Source organism: Peromyscus californicus, unplaced genomic scaffold (genome assembly GCF_007827085.1).
Source record: "Peromyscus californicus insignis strain IS unplaced genomic scaffold, ASM782708v3 Scaffold_3__1_contigs__length_106647218, whole genome shotgun sequence".
Taxonomy (NCBI): Eukaryota; Metazoa; Chordata; class Mammalia; order Rodentia; family Cricetidae; genus Peromyscus; species Peromyscus californicus.
The window spans coordinates 69,772,580-69,790,987 of NW_026294551.1; the positions used below are offsets into that span (position 1 = coordinate 69,772,580).

The 18,408-nt window shown below is 52.1% G+C and overlaps 1 protein-coding gene across 10 annotated transcripts in view; it reads right to left on the bottom strand.

The window, feature by feature from the left end:
- The window catches only part of Septin8 (septin 8), a 42,745-nt gene that overhangs the window by 11,824 nt on the left and 12,513 nt on the right, over positions 1-18,408 (bottom strand). For 2 of the 10 annotated variants that reach the window (XM_052757829.1, XM_052757828.1), the window contains 9 exons: positions 17,247-17,367; positions 15,393-15,588; positions 14,889-15,075; positions 13,814-13,975; positions 13,219-13,315; positions 12,597-12,765; positions 12,275-12,407; positions 11,970-12,160; positions 1,156-2,461 (listed from right to left, as the gene is read on the bottom strand). In XM_052757829.1, coding sequence (XP_052613789.1) covers positions 2,296-2,461; positions 11,970-12,160; positions 12,275-12,407; positions 12,597-12,765; positions 13,219-13,315; positions 13,814-13,975; positions 14,889-15,075; positions 15,393-15,588; positions 17,247-17,367 — 1,422 coding nt within the window. In that variant the 3' untranslated portion in view covers positions 1,156-2,295. The other 8 variants (XM_052757831.1, XM_052757830.1, XM_052757832.1 and 5 more) reach the window with 8 other exon arrangements.

Here is an 18,408-nt window from a genome sequence, read left to right on the forward strand (position 1 = left end):
AAATTTGTTTTTGTCCAACAACTAAACCTCAAGTGAATGACCTTTAAAATAAGTACTCTTGGGGGAATATAGTAATATTTTGTTTCTCTAAAAATGTAGGACTGTCATTAATGCCCTTGGCATTTACAAAGCCTCTGAAGATAAAGCGTAGTTGTTGGTGTTTGCTTTTGTTTTGATTTTGATTTTGACTTCCTGAGACAGGTCTTATGTAGCCAGGCTAGACTCATATTCACTAAGTAGCCAGAGATGACTTTGAATTCCTGCCTCTACCTTCGAAGTGCTGGGATTATGTGTGCGCACCACCGTACCTGACAGAGACATACTTTCTCAGAACTGAACCATCTTCAATAAAGGCTGAAGGAAGGGGGTGGGGCTATGGAAAGGGCTTGCTGTGCGAGTAAGGACCCAAGTTGGATTCCCAGTAGGTACTGGTGTTGTGAAAGAAAGCCGGTGTGATGGGGCACACTTATAATCCCAGCTGTGGGGAGGTGGAGTGGACACAGATAAATCCCTAGGGATTGCGGGCCAGCTGGCTTCAGTTACTTGGCAAGTTCCAGGCCAAGAAGAGATGAGAGAACCTGTCTCAAAAGAAAAGTGGTTGAGGCCTGAAGAATGACATGCAAGGATATCCTCTGACCTCCACATGCTTGTGTACACGCATGTGTACACACACACACACACACACACACACACACACACACACACACACACACACCCCAAAGGAAAAATAAGGTTGAAGTAAGATATGAAGCTGCAAGGCTGTGATGGTCATGAGCAGTTGTTCAGAGTGTCTGTCCAGGAAGCTGGAAGGCATCTTTTTTCTTTCTCCAAGTAGTCATGCTGGGATTGGGAAGAGGAGTGAGCAACACCCACAGCTTCTGGGAAACTTGGGATGAGCTCTTGCCCTGAACTCAGATGGCCCAGCCTTGGGAGCACCTCTGAGTCTGAGCTGGCAGGCAGTGGGGGCTTGAGACCTTTGGCAAAGGGAGTCCATGTGATGTACATTGGAGTCACCACTTCCTAGTGACTTGCCAGACAGACAAGATGTGGTTGGGTTTTTCTTCCAGAGGTATTTTCAGTGGCAGGCCACTAGAAGACCAGTCTACTCAGTTTGTGGATGCCCCAGTCCCCATGGATAAGAAACAAAAGCTACTGTGACGTGATACCGGGCTTTGGCCTCTTTTATTTTCTTTTTACAGTCAACTCCACGTGTAAAAGACTTCATAAAGCATTGTGGTTCTGGCTGTACCCCGGGTGAGCTGCGGAGAAAAGGGCTGGCTATTCTGGACAGACTTCACTGGGACCTCCACACGGGAACATTGCTGGGCTTCTTGGTTATAATAAGCAGGGGTTTACAGAGTCTCCCTGAGACTCATCTGTGCCTTTGGAACAGCTGTTTACAACACAGAACAGGCAAGGCACAGGCGGGCAACACATTCTTGCACATGCACCACGGCGAGGTGACCCACAAAGGCTCACAACATACGGAAGAGTGAAAAAAATGTTATCTTTATATCCCACACCATTCCACCAGGCTCTCATGTCTAAAGGACACAGAATTCACTCGACAAAGACATTTGGACAGCACTGTTAGGATCAGTTTCTCTCTTAAATACACACTGCAAAAATATTTAACTTTCCGTTCTATGAATATTGTATATAAATATGTCTGCCTTTGCTATACTTTACACACATTCACTTAGCTGTCTTTATTCACCGACATAACAATCCCTATTGAGGCGTTAGACCGTACTGATCTAGCACTTAAAAAAAATAATCAGACACCGGTTCATGTTGGTTTTAGTTGGGGGATGGAGGCCATCCTTCAGGATATGCTTCTGTTAGTAAGGCAAAAATTATGCAAATGAGGAAATGTCGTGACGTTTTGGTCTGTTATGAAGCATGAAGGTTAAATCACTAACGGCAGTTTCACTATGGAAAACTGGTGCTGTTGACAAGGCTGCAGCTTTCTCCTCAGGTCAAGCAGTTACCGGTAACTTTCCCAGCTCCCTTTCTCTTGAACAGCAGGTTCACGTTTCTCAGAATCCACACATGGCCATCTATACGCTTCAGCCATAGAGTGACCACAACACCTACCAGACTATCTGGGAATGAAAAGGGTTGGGCCACACCGGATGCTCCCTGACGGCAATAGAAACTGTTTGCACTTTGGGTTATTGATATGTGAAAACTAGGGGGGGAAGGGTGGGGCTCTGTCCTAACATTAAAAAGCATGGTCTCCAGTTCCACGCCCTGATGGTCCTGAGCTGGCCCCCATGTGGCGGCACTGCTGCCTCAGAGGAATCCTTCCCTCCACGTCGCGTCCCTGACCAGGCAGCTGCAGCACTGTATGGCAGGCCACCAGCTGCTGCAGTTCAAGGGTTCCACATTGGCTTTGGTCATCATCACCTTAGAGCTGGAGAGGCTCATGCCCGACTGCTGTGCTCCTATATCTGATCTGCTAAAGAAAGCACAGGTAGACATCAACTTGGCCCTTCCAGCTGATGCGCTCTATGCTGAAAGGGGTACCCATGGCCCTTCTTGTTCCTTTGGGGGCCCCAGGAGATGCACTTAGCAAGACATCTATGGCACGAGTCTGACTGCAAGCCATGCTTTCTGTGTGGGCTCGTGCTCTGTGTTCCCCAGGATGGCAAACCTTGAACTCACGGGGAAGGGATTTTGGCGGTGAGGAACGAGAATACAGGCAGTCTGATGTCCAAGATCAGGAATGGGTGGAGGATTTGGGTGCTTAATATTGAGGATTATAACGTCCAGACTTTCCTTCTCTATGAATCTGTGGTGACAGGCACAGGGTGGGGGCCATGTCAGCAGCTCTCAAGACAGATTAGGATGGAGTGGTAGATTAACTTTAGTTATTGAGGATGGAGATGAAGGTTCCTAGGATGGTAGTTAATGCTATGAAGTAGGGTAGTTGTGCCATGCTCAAAGTGCCTCATGTGATCGTCCTGGCATTTGACTGCCCCTTCCTGTGTCTGAGATGACTGTTTCGAGGTTACCGCTCTGCTGACATACCTGTCAGTGCTGAGCAGTACGGTGGCTTCGAGGTGCTTGTGAAGCCACGCCTGAGAAGACTGTGGTTACCCTCCAGAGCCAATTCTGTTTCACCTGCCAGCCAGCCTCTCTGCCCCCACCACCCTGAGACCTCCAGGACCTGTGGGAACTCACCATGCTTGGACACCTATGAATTCTTTGGCTTTAAGAGTCTCATAATGAGGCCGGGAGAAGGTTCTACAACCACTGGAGAAGCTCCTCAGTCCTCAGAAGAAAGTTATATCACGACCAGAAGAGGTAAGGTGGCCAGAAGCTGAGACCCTGTCTTCCCTGTCTGTCCCCTGGAACCAGCAAGCCAGGGAGAAGGCTGCACTCTGACTTTTCCTTCCTCAGCAAGGACTGGTTCTGTCCCTCAAAGTTGGAGTGAGAGCCAGCATGAGCCCTCCTCCGCCTGAAGGATGGGGCTGCTCCTCAGGCTTTTTTCCTTTTCTTACTATGTGGTCAGGGCTGGCTCAGCACTCACTGAGATCCCCAGTGCTAGGATTAAAGGCGGGAGCCACCATGCCTGGCTCCCTCACAGACCAATCCTTGCTGTCTACCTGCCAGGCTTGGCCAGGTCCCTCCAGCTTCTTAGTCTTGTCCCAAACACAAAAGTAGCAGCACTTCAGTCCCAGCTACCCTGCTCCCTCTAAAAGATGGGATGTCTCTGGACCCGAGTGTCCCCATGTGGTGGTGATTTGCACCTTCTCCTGAGGTCCACATCAGGCAGCAGCACATCTCCTCCATGGACTCAGACGCCCCGGTTCCCTCCTGCAGAGGACTTCATGCTAAGGATGCTTCCGTGACACACATGGAGGGGATGCGGAGTCCCGGGCTGCTGAGCCCAGCCTCTCCTGACTGCCATGCTGCCAGGAGACCTGCATGGATGGCAGGGAGGAAGCCAGCTGCCTCTCTGGAGCCATGCTACTGTCAAGCCATTCTCAGAGCTGTGGAGCCCAGCTGGCCAAGACGCCAGCTGGACCCGTGTCAGTCCCCAAACTGGGGACTTGAATGACTAGGCCATAAATTTAGAGGTGGTCCGTGAAGCTTTGCCACTGTGAGTGGCTCTTTCATAAATGTGCTAAGCCATGGGGTGGGGGTGGGAGTGGGTACAATGTGTTGCCAGATGCTCACTCTGTGGTCAGGGACCAGACAGGCCACATCGTGAGGCCAGGGTACCATTTTACCACTTCTTTGGTTTTGCTTATTAGAGCTTACACACACACACACACACACACACACACACACACACACACACACACACACACATTTATTTATTTGTGTATTGTGTGGCGATCAGAGGACAATTTGTGGGCGTTAATTCTCTCCTTCTACTACATGGGTCTCGGGGAATCAAACTCAAGCTGGCAGGCTTAGCAGCAAGCGCCTCTACCTGACGAGTCATTTCACCGGCCCCCTTTTTCTTTTCTTTTCTTTTCTTTTCCTTTTTCTTTGAGCCCAAATTGCAGCCCGGCTGACCTCAAAGCTAAAATCCTCCTGCTTCAGCCTGTGGAGTACTGGGATGGCAGGCACAGGGCAGCACACCTGGCTGCTGGAGGGTTCTGTAAAAATGCACTCTGAATGGCTTTCAGTGCTGCTGGAGACCTACTTTCCATTCATGGAACTCTTGTGTATCTCCTGCTAGAGTCGTATATTCCTGGAGCCCTGTCCTCTGGGTCCTGTCAATAAGCGTCCTCCAGGTAAGTCCTGGGAAGACCAAGAGAAAATGGGGATAAGGTAGGGAGCTGACAGTGGCCAGAAACCTGACATTCAGACATCTCCAGTTGCCTACAGCAGGGCGGCAAGGTAGACATGCTGACTGGCCTCTTGCTGTTCCATCCAGAGGCCGAGATGTTTCTGTAGACACTGTGGATTGGACGAGAGTTCACCTCAAGGGCTTATACCAGTGTGGGTATCCTGTGGGTGTCTGCTGCATAGCACCTGGGCCTGTCAACCAGGTGGCTCTAGCTGTAAAATGTCCCCCAGGCTGATCTTATTCTCAAGCTCATACATAAAGAAGGCAGCTCTAAGAATCCCATACCAGAGTGAGGAGGTGGCCTGTGTGTCTGCAAATGAAGTAACTCTTCTTGGGCAGCGACCGCTTCCACTGCCAATGTACCACTGTGCATTGCTAAAAGACTGCATGGGGGCCTGGGGTCTGTTCTGCTTGCCTCTTTTAGTTTTTTTTACTGGCAACTCACCTCACCTCAACACACAAATGGGAATCCCTATGGTTGGTTAACATGAACACAATCCACCTTTCTTCTGTCCCCACCTGCAAGGGCCAGGGGCTAGTGAGGACTGAGGTCAGGGGACGTGGAGATGGGAGAAAGACCAGAGGCAGCTTGTTCTTTCCAACCACCAGTCCACCCTTCCATCCATTCCCCCAACCCCCCAGGCTTCCCACCTCCACACACCATCTCAGTCCCACGGCCCACACCATCACACTATATAACGATGACATTTCCACTCTTCCCCTGTGACCCTGATGGGATGGTAGGCTTTAGCTCAGGAATTCAGGATACAGATAACCAATATTCAATTCCCAGCTCTTCCAGCTGCTTGCTCTGCCGCCTTAGGCAATTATGAAACCTCTCTGGGACTTCCCCTGAAAATTGAGGACAGTAATAATATCTAATCATAGGATGATGAGGATTAGCGATGTTAGAGCACATCATTACAAGAGCTGAAAACACGTAAGTGTTAGCTGTTCCAAGCCAAGCTTCCTTAATAAAGATGTAAACTCCTTGAGATCAGGGTATGCCCTGGACCTTATAACTCAGTCTTGGCCCCTATAACTCTTCAACAGCCACAGACTGTAGATTCTCTTTCCTGTGACTCCTTCAGTCCACAAGCCCTCACAGGTGCCTGCATCAAGATTCACTAGGAAATGGAATTCTTTCGGGAGATTGTCCCCCGCCCCCCCCCCCCCCCCCCCCCCCCCCCCCCCCCGCATCCCTGCAAAGGTCACAGCGGAAGCAGGCTGTATTTTGCCACAGCTACAGGATATTAATATGCTCAAGAAACTCGAATCAGAAAAAGCTACTGCCCAAAAATGACACTGTAAAAAGCTCAAAATAAATGCAAAATTTAATGAAAACAAATGAGTACAAAGTGGATGGGAAGGAACGGAAACAAGTCAACGACAACAGATGGAGCGGATGGAGCGGCAATGGTTAACAACTGAAGTGGTTTTAGAAATGCATGGTAACATAACAGACAAGCAGGCCGGCTTTCCTGGGCGCTTCCCCAGTAGGAGCCCCAAGCAAGGGGAGTCCACACACACACACACACACACACACACACACACACACACACACACACACACACACACACACACACGGAACATGTACGGGGTCAGTGTGCATAATCACAAGGTGCCTGGATTCAGGCCACCCAGCACGAGGGAGAACACACACCCTGGTTGGCTTGAGATACACCTACTTGGTGGCTGCTGAGTTGGGTTTCTTTGCTTAGTGCTGGGGAGAGAATTCAGTCCCCAATCATGCGAGGCAAGTTCTCTAGCAATGAGTCACATGCCCAGCATTTTTTGTTTTTTTGTTTTTAATTTATCACGGGATCTGGTTAAGTGGCCCAGTTTGGCCTTGAACTTTTGATTCTCCTGCCTCAGCCTCCTGAGAGCCTAGGGATTTGGCATAATTATTTCTTTTTTTTTGAGATTTATTTATTTATTATACAGTATTCTGCCTGCATGTGTCCCTGCAGGCCAGAAGAGGGCGCCAGATCTCATTACAGATGGTTGTGAGCCACCATGTATGTGGTTGCTGGGAATTGAACTCAGGACCTCTGGAAGAGCAGTTGGTGCTCTTAACCACTGAGCCATCTCTCCAGCCCTTGGCATGATTATTAACAGGATCTTTTCTCTCTCAAAAGTCCAGCTTGAACTATAACTTACACAGTGATTCTACCACAACACAGAATGACTAAAGGAAAACGTAACAGCAAATGTCAACATGATCCTATGACAGTCCCCATGGAGCCAACAAATGAGGAGTCAATCTCAGCTGGACATGAGGGTCACGTCCCCCAAGGGCAAGCTTCGGGTTTTTCTTGCACACCAAGGATTAATGTAACCTCAGCTAAAGATAATGGAACTCCACACAGCAGGGGAAAAGTTTGCCATGGCTGACAGGATCCATGGGGGGGTGGGCAACTTAGACTCTAGAAAATGCAAGTCAGGTCTCCCCAGGGATGCTGGCAAGCTTTGGGCCAAAGGGTGGGCACTGACCACAGCAGCCTTCCCGTCGTGGCTGGTGAGCTGCAGGTGACAGCAGGGGAATTTGCTGGCTCCAGAGTCCCGGCATGGACCGTGAGTCAGCAGTCCTATCTTGTACAGCCCGCTGGCTCATCCTAGTCTCTAAACATATTGGCTAGGAGAGGCCGCTCTGAGGTCAGGCTTGGACCGAAGTGAATACACCTTCAGATACACAGTTTCCCTAAGAGGAGCCCCTGGCCTGCAGTTCACCTCTGCCTCAGACACCAGAGTCCAACATCAGTCCTGCCATGACCAGAGGCGGACTAGGGGCGGAGCACACAAGGCTTCCAAGGTCTGAACCTAATTTTATATTTTTCTGCTTAAAGCAGTCTTTGTAAATCGTTCAAGAGTCCAGCCTTGCAGCCAGGATCCACCCTGGTTATGGAGGATTTTTCCTCAGAGCATCAACATGTACTATTCTCCTACTGTGTGGAGCCTCTCCCAGGTACAGGCGGCCTTTGGGGAGCTGTGCCTCAGTGGACTCACAACAACCTTCCTCTCCAGCTCACTCTGAATGAACCATCATCTCAGAAGGACAGGAAGAAGCCAGACTGGTCCTGGACGAAGAGAAGCAGGCCTGGCCGAAAGGGGAAAACGGTGATGGGAGGGAGCTGGGGCATAGAAACTGAACGCAGCATGAATCAGCGTGGTCCCCTCAGGTTCTCAGTGAGTGGGCCCTGGGTGATCAGCTCCTCAGGATGAAGTTTCTGGGGAGCCCGGTGCAGCCGGTGCTGCACCAACACTAAGGACATTCGTTTTCACCCCACTTTCAACCCTGAGGCTTGCAGACCACCAGGAGCAGAGCAGAATGGATTCTGTCAGGACTGTTCTTGTTTTTACCCTGTTTTTGAGATAGGGTCTCACGTAGCCCAAGCTGGCCTCTACCTCGACCTCACTCGGTTATGAGGCCAGCTCTGGCTTCCCCCCTCCCAAGCGCTGGCATTAGAGGCCTGCCCCATTACGCCTGGCAGCCACTTTCTTAAAAGTGTCCACCTGGAAACTACAGCCAGAGGGGAAGCTCTTAGCCACTAGGCTTTGGTTTTTCCTTTCTCTCTCTCTTCCCCCCCACCTCAAACTGTCCTAACACTTCAGACACCTTTATTTCCTTACCCCATGACTTGGCCAGGAAAGAAGTAACAATGACCTTGACATGACGGCCTTCTCCCCACTGAGCACGCTGGTTGGGAGCAGGCGGCTTATTTGGAGTCAGACATTTAACACACATGTACTTGGTCCCTGTCACAGGTAGCACCTCTAGGTCAGAGACAAGGGCTTTGGGCTGCTGTTCCATTTACATTCACAGTAAAAATGCCGGGCGTGGTCTTGTTCGGGGTCCACTTCAGTCCGTAAAGAAGTCCCAAACACTGCCAGAATAGGAACTTTATTTCCCACCTCTCCCTGTGTATCATAGGAGTGCTTTCTGTGTAAGAAGGTTTAGAGCTCTTTTTAGTTTTAAAAAAAAATCAGGGAATCTGTGTTACTTACGAAAATAATGGGAAAAATAGATATTATTTTTCTTTATACTGGTGCCAAAATAAAAATTTAGAAAATGTTTCAAAGTTATTGAAATTAAGCTCTAGGTTAGAAAAATTAAAATGAAGGGGAAACAGGCGAATTCTGCAGCGAGTATATACCAGACCACAGGCCACGCCTAGGGCACCACATGAGTCGCCGCCGCCGCCGGCTTGAGGATGAACAGTTAGGCCTAGCATCCCTGGCTGGGGCCATCACTAGAGCGGCACATAACTGCTCCGTCAAGGAATAGTGACACTGTAAATGGAAGACCAGCCACCGGCTCTGGAAAAAATAAACCTCGTCAGTTTGGAATTCCAGCATTCATGGCTTTGACACGCTTGCATAGAGAGGGGTGCCGGCCAGGCCCGGGCAGCCTGGGGCCAGCGGGTAAGGACAAGGCAAGGCTGTAAACACTGGAGTCTGTACCGGCTCCCAGTCCATCCTCACACCATGTTATGGGAGAAGGGTCACAAGGTGTAACTCAAGCAACTTAACACATGAAAGTCTAAAGTCCGCTCTCGACATGTAAGTCTGTGCGTGCTTTAACTGAAAAATAAAAATAAAACAAACAAAACAAAAACAGACACATTAAAAGATACGCAGACCAAATCAAACAGAAGCAAAGACAGCAAGGTGGGCACTGGGAGAGGGCAGTCAGTTTGGCATTTGTGATGAGCCAAGCAGGGAGCTCGCTTCAGTTTGTGGCGTCCCGGGCTGAGGGTCAAAATCTGATTGGGAAGTAATTTCGCAAAAATTGATTACAATTTACAGAATGAGTACAAACCAACCAAAGCCATTTAACTAAATGGCCACGACATCATCCACTCCCAAATGCACGCCTGGTCCACCCTATCCCACTGGACCCCTGAACCCCAATTCTAGCTCCACAGGGACAGAGTGCTCTCTCCCAGGGCCAAACTGACTGAAGCTCTCTGGTGTAACCCACCCCACAGAAAGGGCTGGCCTTCCAGAACCAGACCTGGGCAACAACATTCCAGGAGACCAGACAGCTGGGACAGGCCTCTACTGAGAGCTGGGTCTATCTTTGCAGTGGGGGTTCCACCCTCAACTGCCCTGCAGTCTCTTCCCCCCGCCCCTACCTTTTTTTTTTTTGAGACAGGGTCCTTGCTATGTAGCCCAGGCTAGTCTAACAACTCATTACATAGCCCAGGTTGACCTCAAAGTTAAGAGCAACCCCCCTGCGTTTGCCTCCCCAGTGCTGGGGACACAGGCATGTGCTACCATACCTGGCTGGCGCTGGGGCTTCTCCCAGTTTCTTATTTGGGGACACTGCCTCCCAACCTCTACTTTCACAAGATTGCCTGGGCCACACTAACAGGGAGCAGGGCAGAGTCACTTTGAGTATCCGGACTCTGTCCCCTGTCCCTCTCACAAGGAGGCCCATTTCTGAGCTGCCGGCTTAAAGCTCACACTGGCTGTACCTCAACCTCCACACTCACCAAACCAAGGGCTGGGCCTGGGACCAGGGCTGAATAGGCAGCTGGGGTGGGCTGTCAGGCCTCAGGATAAGGAAGACTACAAAAAGGGGGACACCCGTCCCAAAGCAGAGAGCAAGCCTTGGGAACCACAATATCCATCTATTCCTATGTGCTTTGTCTGCACCCCAGAGAAGCACTTAAAGTTTGAGGCAGGAGAGTAAGTGTGTGTGTGTGTGTGTGTGTGTGTGTGTGTGTGTGTGTGTGTGTATCAGTGAATGCCACCTAGGGGTGAGGCAGGACACTGGCGAGTTCATGCACCAAGATGTATCCCAGGGCCACAGCTAACAACCCACTGTGTTGGTCTAACCACCAGACTCCACTGCCCCCAAGAATGGCAGCCTTGGGTATATGTATCCTTCAACAATACAATGGAAAACAGCAGCCCAGGAATGAGGCTGAGGATGGATGCTTGGTTTGGGGTGGGGGGCGGTTTGGAAAGAAAACAATGAGAGCAAATGTAAGCCAAGGGCCAGGGAAACACAGCCTCTTCACTACTTCAGCAGTGAAGAGGCCCCAGATGCCGAGGTGAACGGGAACACCACGGAATGACGGGGCCTGAGTCTCCAAATGAAGTAGAGTGGGAAACTGAGAACCCTGGAGACAGGGTATCAGACTCCGGATAAGATCGCGGGAAAGGACTATGGAGAACATGAATATGGCTGGGGATGTAGACCAATGGTAGAGAACCTATCTAGCATGTGCAAGGCCCTGGGTTCAAATCCCTAGAACCACAAAATTAATAAATAGTTTTTTTGTTTGTTTGTTTGTTTGTTTGTTTTTTTAAGAAGGCAAAGAAAAGAAGGAGGCAGCAAAGGCAGGGGGTGGGCCAAGCAAAGAAAACGCTAAGGAAACACGGCTAGGAACTCTTCTGTGCCCCTTACGTTGGCACACCTGGGAAGAGCCTCCTTGCCATCTGTCACTCTCTACTCTACAGGAACTGCTCCAACCCCTACGAGAGGAGCAGCCCCGGAGCCCTGCAGGGAGGGTCCATGCTTTCGGCCCTGCAGAAAAGTAGCTGTGAGGAGATGACAGTGACGGGCAGTGCTGACTGGCCTGCCCTTACGGGTCCCTGCTGTTAGGTGTCACCAGCTACCAGCTACCAGGATTCCACACCCCAGCCCCAGAGGCCTAGGGGACATATGCCACAGCTGCTCAAGCAGAAGCACAGGCTCTTTTGGAATCTGGCAGGAAACGAGGACAGTCCCACATCTGTCCCTCTCCTGGACTGGCAGACTTGTCCCAGTCTCCTGTGGCTACACCTGCTTGGCTGTTCCTTGCTACTGGCTGCCCACGTGACCCAGCTCCTTCACTCCCACAGAAGTGAAGAGGCCCCAGCTGCTGAGGATGCTGTGGGAGGATGAGGGAGGAGAGAGGTCAAAGGGGGGCCAGATGGAGAGTAAACAGCTACGAGAGAGAGAGAGAGAGAGATCTAGATGGTGGGACATGGAGAAGACTAGGGCAGGAGCAGGATGGAGGTCCAAGGAACCGGTAGAGAGCAAAGGAGGAGGTGAGCTGGAGGCTGGGCACGGGTGAGCGGTGACCCAGAGGGACTGAGTAGTGGAGAGAGAGAGCAGGAGTGACTGAGCCCAGGGGGAAGGAGACAGCCCAGGGAGGGAGATGCCACTTACTTCTTCTTGTCCTTGTCTTTCCGCAAGGGCTGCTGTGACGTGGCATGCAAGGCCTGGGACTGCAGGGCCTCCATGGCCGCCTTCCTGCAGTTGAAGGCGTTGGTCTCCTCCTCCAGCTCCCGGCGCTTCTCCTCCACCTTGCGCTTCTCCTCCTGGTGGATCCGCTTCAGGTGCTCAAACTTCTCATGGAGCTGGGCAGGAGAGAAGGGAGGCACCTGGGTACGGGCGGAATAGGTCCCCCCCATCCACATCAGCCAGCCTGCCCTCACGTCCTCTCCACAGCCCCCTAGGCCTGACACACACACCTCCCGTTCCTTCTCCTTCAACTCTAGCTCTGTCTCCTTCACTTTGTTGACGAACATCTGTCTCATCTCTTCCTCCTTCCTCTGAAGCTCGCTCAGGAACTCCTTCCTCTTGGCCTCGTATGTCTCTTGGAGGCTGTGGAGACCCAAAGGAGAGGTCAAAGGTAGAACCGAGGCAGTCAAGGCAAGGGAGTCAGGGAGATGCTGGGCGGGGGCCAGAGGACCCGGGGCTCCCACCAGCCTCTGCCTTCGGGCTCATGAGGCCTGAGAGAGCGGAGCGCTGGCGGGACAAGGGTGGCTGAGGCAGCGCAGCGCAGGCCGTCACCTGAAGGGCTGGCTGTCACCATCGCTGTCCTGGAACCCCATCTCCTCCAACTTGCAGCGTCGGTAGAGCTCGTAGTGCCGACTGTGGGTCTGCTCCCGGAGGTCCTCCATGTTCACCCGGATCAGCATCTCCCGCAGCTTCACGAAGTCACAGTGATTCTCGTTCTCCACTGAAAGCAGGGGCGTGAGGGGCATGAGACGGGCACGCAGATGCGGGGGGGGGGGGGGCGCGGACAGACAGCAGGGCAGGGGCTGGGTGCCTGGGTGGCTCCGAGAAACACCACGAGGCAGGTGTGCAGATCAGCAGGGGGAATGTAAGACCATGCTTAGGGGCCCGAGGGGCGCCACAGAGCAAAACAAGCATGCAGATGGTTGGGGTACAGCAGGACAGTGGTTGGACGCCTTCGTGGCTCCACGGCACGAGGTAGGCATCGAATAGACGGGCATCGAGACGGGCAGAGGGACAGCAGGAGAGTGGCCAGGTGCCTCGGGGAGCTCCACAGGGTGAGGCGGCCATGAAGACGGGCAGAGGGACAGCAGGACAGTGGTTGGGGCCTCAGCTGGCAGGACAAGAGCAGACTGAGCTGGGGCCCCAGCTGGGCATGGACTCGCCCCACACTCACCCTGCACCACTCCCCAAGGGTACTGCCGTGCTCGAACCAGCTTGTTGCCCACCTTCACCTCCTCTGTGCTGCCCACCACAGCAAAAGGCAGGTGTGCCTGGAAAGGGGCCCAGGTATACATGTGAGCACTTGCTGGAAGGAGGAGAGAGACTCTCACCACCCCTGCCCCCTAGGGAGGGGCTACCAGCCTTTTACAAGGCTCTGGGCTTAGAGGCTCACTTCCCATCTCTCTCAGAGAAATGTTCCAGACTCCTGGTTTTCCTGTCTGTGGGGTGTCCTTCTCAGGGCCAGCAGAGTTCTCTGACAAGACCAGTGACCCTGGCCATGCAAGTACTCACTCCTTCAGTCATCATATTCCCACCCAGAGTCTAGAACCTGTGACACTCAGATCTAGGGGATCCTTAGTACAAACCCAAAATCCAAATCCTCTAGTCTGGTGCCCACAGAATTCAGGCCTGGGAGGCATGGAACGCCTACCGGCGCTGTGCTGTTCGGGATAACATTCTGGGAAGCTGAGTCCCCAGGGACTGTGTCTCAGATTGGTGTCTCCAAGCCCTCTGGCTCTGGAGCCCTGAGGCCTCTGACCAACACTCACATTCATGACCGCATTGATCTCTGCAACAGCCTCGTCGTCGGTGGGAAACTGGTAGATCTGGACTCCATTGCTGACCAGCTCGCCCATGATCTTGATCTTGAACTTGTGGAGCTCGCTCTTGGAGATGGTGTCAGCCTTGGCAATGATGGGAATTATGTTCACCTGTGAGGGTCAGCGGAGGGAGCGGCAGGTTGGTTGACAAGTTTGAGTAATGGTCACTGGCCATGGACAAGCACTAAGAGCAGGAAATCAGGAAGACAGTGGCTCCAGTGAGCAGCTGCAGTCCAAAGCCAGCCACCTGTGGCCACTGCGATATCCGGAACCCCAACAACTGGCTGTAAAGCTTCTCGGGGCCCCAGCTCCCCAACATAACTATCCAGCCCCGGGTTTCCTCACCATGGCATATTCAACTCGGACCAGAATGCTCTGCAGGTCCTCACTGGCCTGGGGTCTGACAGAAACAGTAGTGGTAGCCAAGCCACCCACTAAGCAGGTGAGATGACCAGGAGCAACTCTCCAGGCCAAGGTTACCCCATTTTTCATGGTGACAATTAACTCGTGAAATGGAAAGGCAGTCACAAGGACTGAGAGGTAACTATGGGGGGCATGTGTCCTCCAGGACCCCCAACCCTTCCCGACATCCCATGAAAGTGCCCTCTACCCTCATTCACAATTCAATTCTGAGTCACTCTCCTCTCCTAGTGAGCTCAGAAGAGAGCCAAGGGGAAGCCATGTCAGACAGGAAAGAAGCGAAGGGCAGGACGAGAGATTAAGAGGCTGGGATGGAAGAGGACACTCTGGGCTGAGGGTCAGCAGGAGGGGTTAGTCATTTTGCAAGGAAAATAAATGAATGAATGAATGAATGAATGAATGAATGAATGAATAAAGAAACAAACAAATAAATAAGCAAGGCTGCAAATGAGAAGGAAAGTTGCAACAGGGCTTGGAAGAGTTCAGCGAGGGCCACTGAAATAGCCAGAGGGGACCAAGCTGACCACAGGACAGTCCACTGCAGTCACCACACCTCCTTCCAGAGGCGGATGGCGGAGGTCAGGTGACAAGGAGGGGCATGTACCTTGCTATCTAGTTTCTTCATGGTCACCAGATCCAGGGACTTCAGGGAGTGCCCGGTGGGCGTGATGAAGTAGAGGCAAACGTGGATCCTCGTGTCATGGTAGTCAAAGAGGGAACGGCGGATCTTCAGCTCCTCCTGCAGATAGTTTTCAAACTGCGCGTCGATGTAGTCAACTATGGGCCTGTAACTACAGACAGGTTCATCACCTGGGAGGCAGCCTAGAGCCGGAGCCAGGCTATCCCCACTCTCTCCCCTCCGTGGGAACAGCTTTGCCCTATCTGGTATAGGAGGCTGACCGACCCTTCTTCTATGCCCTCCTAGAGGAAGAGCTGGTCTGTCCAGGGCCCAAGACCTCAGCCCTTCTCTAGCAGCTGCCTTCCTAGGTCACCTTAGGGTGTATGTATGGGGCGGTTTGAAGCAGGAAGTGCTTGGGAAGTTTTAGGATGGAGGTCAACCAGTTCAGGGTGGACAAGGGTAGGTGGGGCCGCCCTTCCCGCCTCTTGCCTGTCATCCTTATTGATCTGATCCCCAAAGCCCACGGCGTCCACGATGGTCAGTTTGAGATGCACGTTACTCTCCTGGAGGTCGTAGGTCTGTGGCCGCAGGCGTACACAGTCCTCGTGGTGACTGGCTTCCTCAGTCTCAAAGGTTGTGTTGAAGAGTGTGTTCATTAGTGTGGACTTGCCAATCCCAGTCTCCCCTGCGAGGGGGAACAGCAGGGAGAGAGGTGAATATCAAAGGCAGAGCCAGGGCTCTCCAGCTGGCAGCTAGAGGAGGTGGGGCTCAAAGACCCTCAGCTCCAGAAGGAGAGGGAAGCAAGCCTCCCTCTCCACTCCTCACTCTCCCATCCTTGGTGGCCTCTGAAAAGCGTGGGGGCTTGGGCTGTTGCTCAGTTTTAGAGTACTTGCCTGGCATGTATAAGGCCCTGGGGTTCCATCTCAGCACCAACCCCTACCCTGCCCGCCCCCAAAAAAGGTCTGTGAAATGGCTGAGCGGGTAAGGCGCCGGCTGCCAAGCCTAGCAACCGAGTTTACTCCCTGAGACCCACATGGTCGGAGGGAAGTGACTCCGTAAGCTGTCCACTGTCATGTGCTCCCTCAAATAAAATGAACAATTTTTCTAAAAGAATGGGCGGGGGGAGGAAAGGAAAAGAGAAAAAGAGAAGAAAGAAAACAATATTCACAAGGAAGAGTCATAAAGGAAGCCTTTGATGTAAGACATGGCTATGCAGGGCATGTGACATTCCCCAGGGAGCAGGGAAAAGGCAGTACCAGGCTATGGATACCGCTGGATGCTGGCTTCAAAGAGACCTAGTCACAAAACACAAGCCTGTTCTGAGCATCACCCTTCTCAGGCCAAGGTGGCCACGGGTCCACAGGAACAGGACCTGAAACCACCAGCAGCTGGTCCCTGTAGCCTGGGCAGCCTCAGCTTTGCACGGTCTCCTTCTCAAGGGATACCTGCAGAGGACCCTGTACAGTCTTGGTGCCTCTGGGAGTCCTAGGCCTTGGACGCATGGAGACTCCCTGGTCAGGTTGTGTTTGTTCCAAAGTGTACTAGAGATTTACTTTGTGACCCAGTGACAAAGCAGGGTCTCATTCACCCTTGTATCCCTGTCACATAGTAAGAAGGGGAGAATACTTTAAAGATTTATTTATTTATTTATTTATTTATTTATTTATTAATTTTTTTGAGACAGGGTTTGTCTGTGTAGCTTTGGAGCCTGTCCTGGATCTCGCTCTGTAGACCAGGCTGACCTCGAACTCACAGAGATCTGCCTGCCTCTGCCTCCCAAATGCTGGGAGTAAAGGCGTGAGCCACCACCAACCGGCCAAGATTTATTTTTATTTATGTGTGTGCGTGTGTGCGTGCGTGTGCGTGCCTGTGTGTATGTGCAGGTACCTATGGAAGCCAGAAAGAGGGTGTCAAGTTCCCTGGAACTTGAGCTACAAGTAGCGGTGAGGCACCTGACATGGGTGCTGGGAACAGATATCTGGTTCTCTGGAAGAGCAGCAAGTGCTCTTAACCACTGGGCCATCTCTCCAGCCCTGTGAGGTTTTTTTGTTTTGTTTTGTTTTGTTTTAAATAAATGAATGAACTTGTGACTGTGAATTTCTATGATAAACACCCACAGTTTAGGCAGCACTTTTATGGATCCACTTCCGTTTCCTCTGTGGCTACTCTGAGTCAGGCAGGTCCTGGCCCTAATCCTGTTCTTGATCCTGGCAGAGGCAAGACCAAAGCCTGAACCCAAGATCTCCCTCTGCTTGGGAACCCCCTACCCCAGCTTGACAGGTGGCTAACACAGACTTCCTAGAAGTCTCCCCCATCTTCTGCCCCGGCCAGGCCACCACTTACCCACACAGAGAATGTTGAAGCTGAAACCCTGGGTGACTGACTTGCTGACCAGCTGGTCAGGGAGGCTGTCAAACCCCACATGGCCGCCCAGGGACAGACTCCGGGGCTCAGGCTCTGCATTCTGCCAAGAAAAGCACAGCAAGACAGTGAGCTCCCTGGGAAAAGAGGTGTCTGTGTCAGACCAGCCCTGACCCTGAGCCCCCTGGGAAAAGAGGTATCTGTGTGTCAGACCAGCCCCTGGTGCCTGGGTTCTTAGCACCACCCAGGACACACCTTGAAGTCACCAGGGTTCCAACTCCATGCCACACTCCCACAGAGGGACCCTGAGTCCCCCGACTTTTGAGACAGGCTGGCCTTGAACTTGCTATCCCACTGCCTCGGTCTCCAAGGTGTTTAAGATGATGAGTATTTACCACACAGCCGCTCCCTAGATCTATTCATTAAACAGGGTCTCATGCAGTCCATGATAACCTTGAATTTGCTACACAGCCAAGAATGATGTTCAGCTTCCAGCCTCTGCTTCCACCACGTGTGTGCTGATATTACAGGTGTGCACTCCGTGCCGGGTTTATGTGGTACTGGTGACCCCAGGACTTTACGCATCCTTAGGCAGGCACTCTGCCAACTGAGCTAGATCCCTAGCCTTCCCCTGGATCTTCAAAAGTCCAAAGGCACAGGTTGGGGAGTGTATATTCATGCAGCCAGTTCTGAGGAAGGTGGAGATGCTGCCACTCCCTCACTGGCCCTTTCCCAGCCCCACCTTGAGTCCATCAGATGGTCCTCCCTGTCAGGCTGGACTGGTGGCCCTCCACATCCACTTTCCACTACTCATGTATCAAACACAGAGTCCCTGCAGGGACCCGGCTACAAGAGCCAACACTCCTGAAGACGGATCCAAGACTAGGGCTCAGGGGAGGCGTCTGCTTCCTCCTCAGTGGTAGTCTCTGGAGATCTAAGGCTCTGGGGTCTCCAACCCTACCAGAGCCAGGACTGTTTAGAAAGAGGATTCTGGGAGAGCATGTGGAGACCTGACCTCAGCAGAAATGTGGGCATCAGGCTCCAGTGATCAGGGACCACTGGAGTTGGTCTGAAGCAATAAAGCCCAAAGAGAGAGTCAAGGCTGGACTCAACTTTGTGCAGACATTTTCTCTGGCTTGCCTGG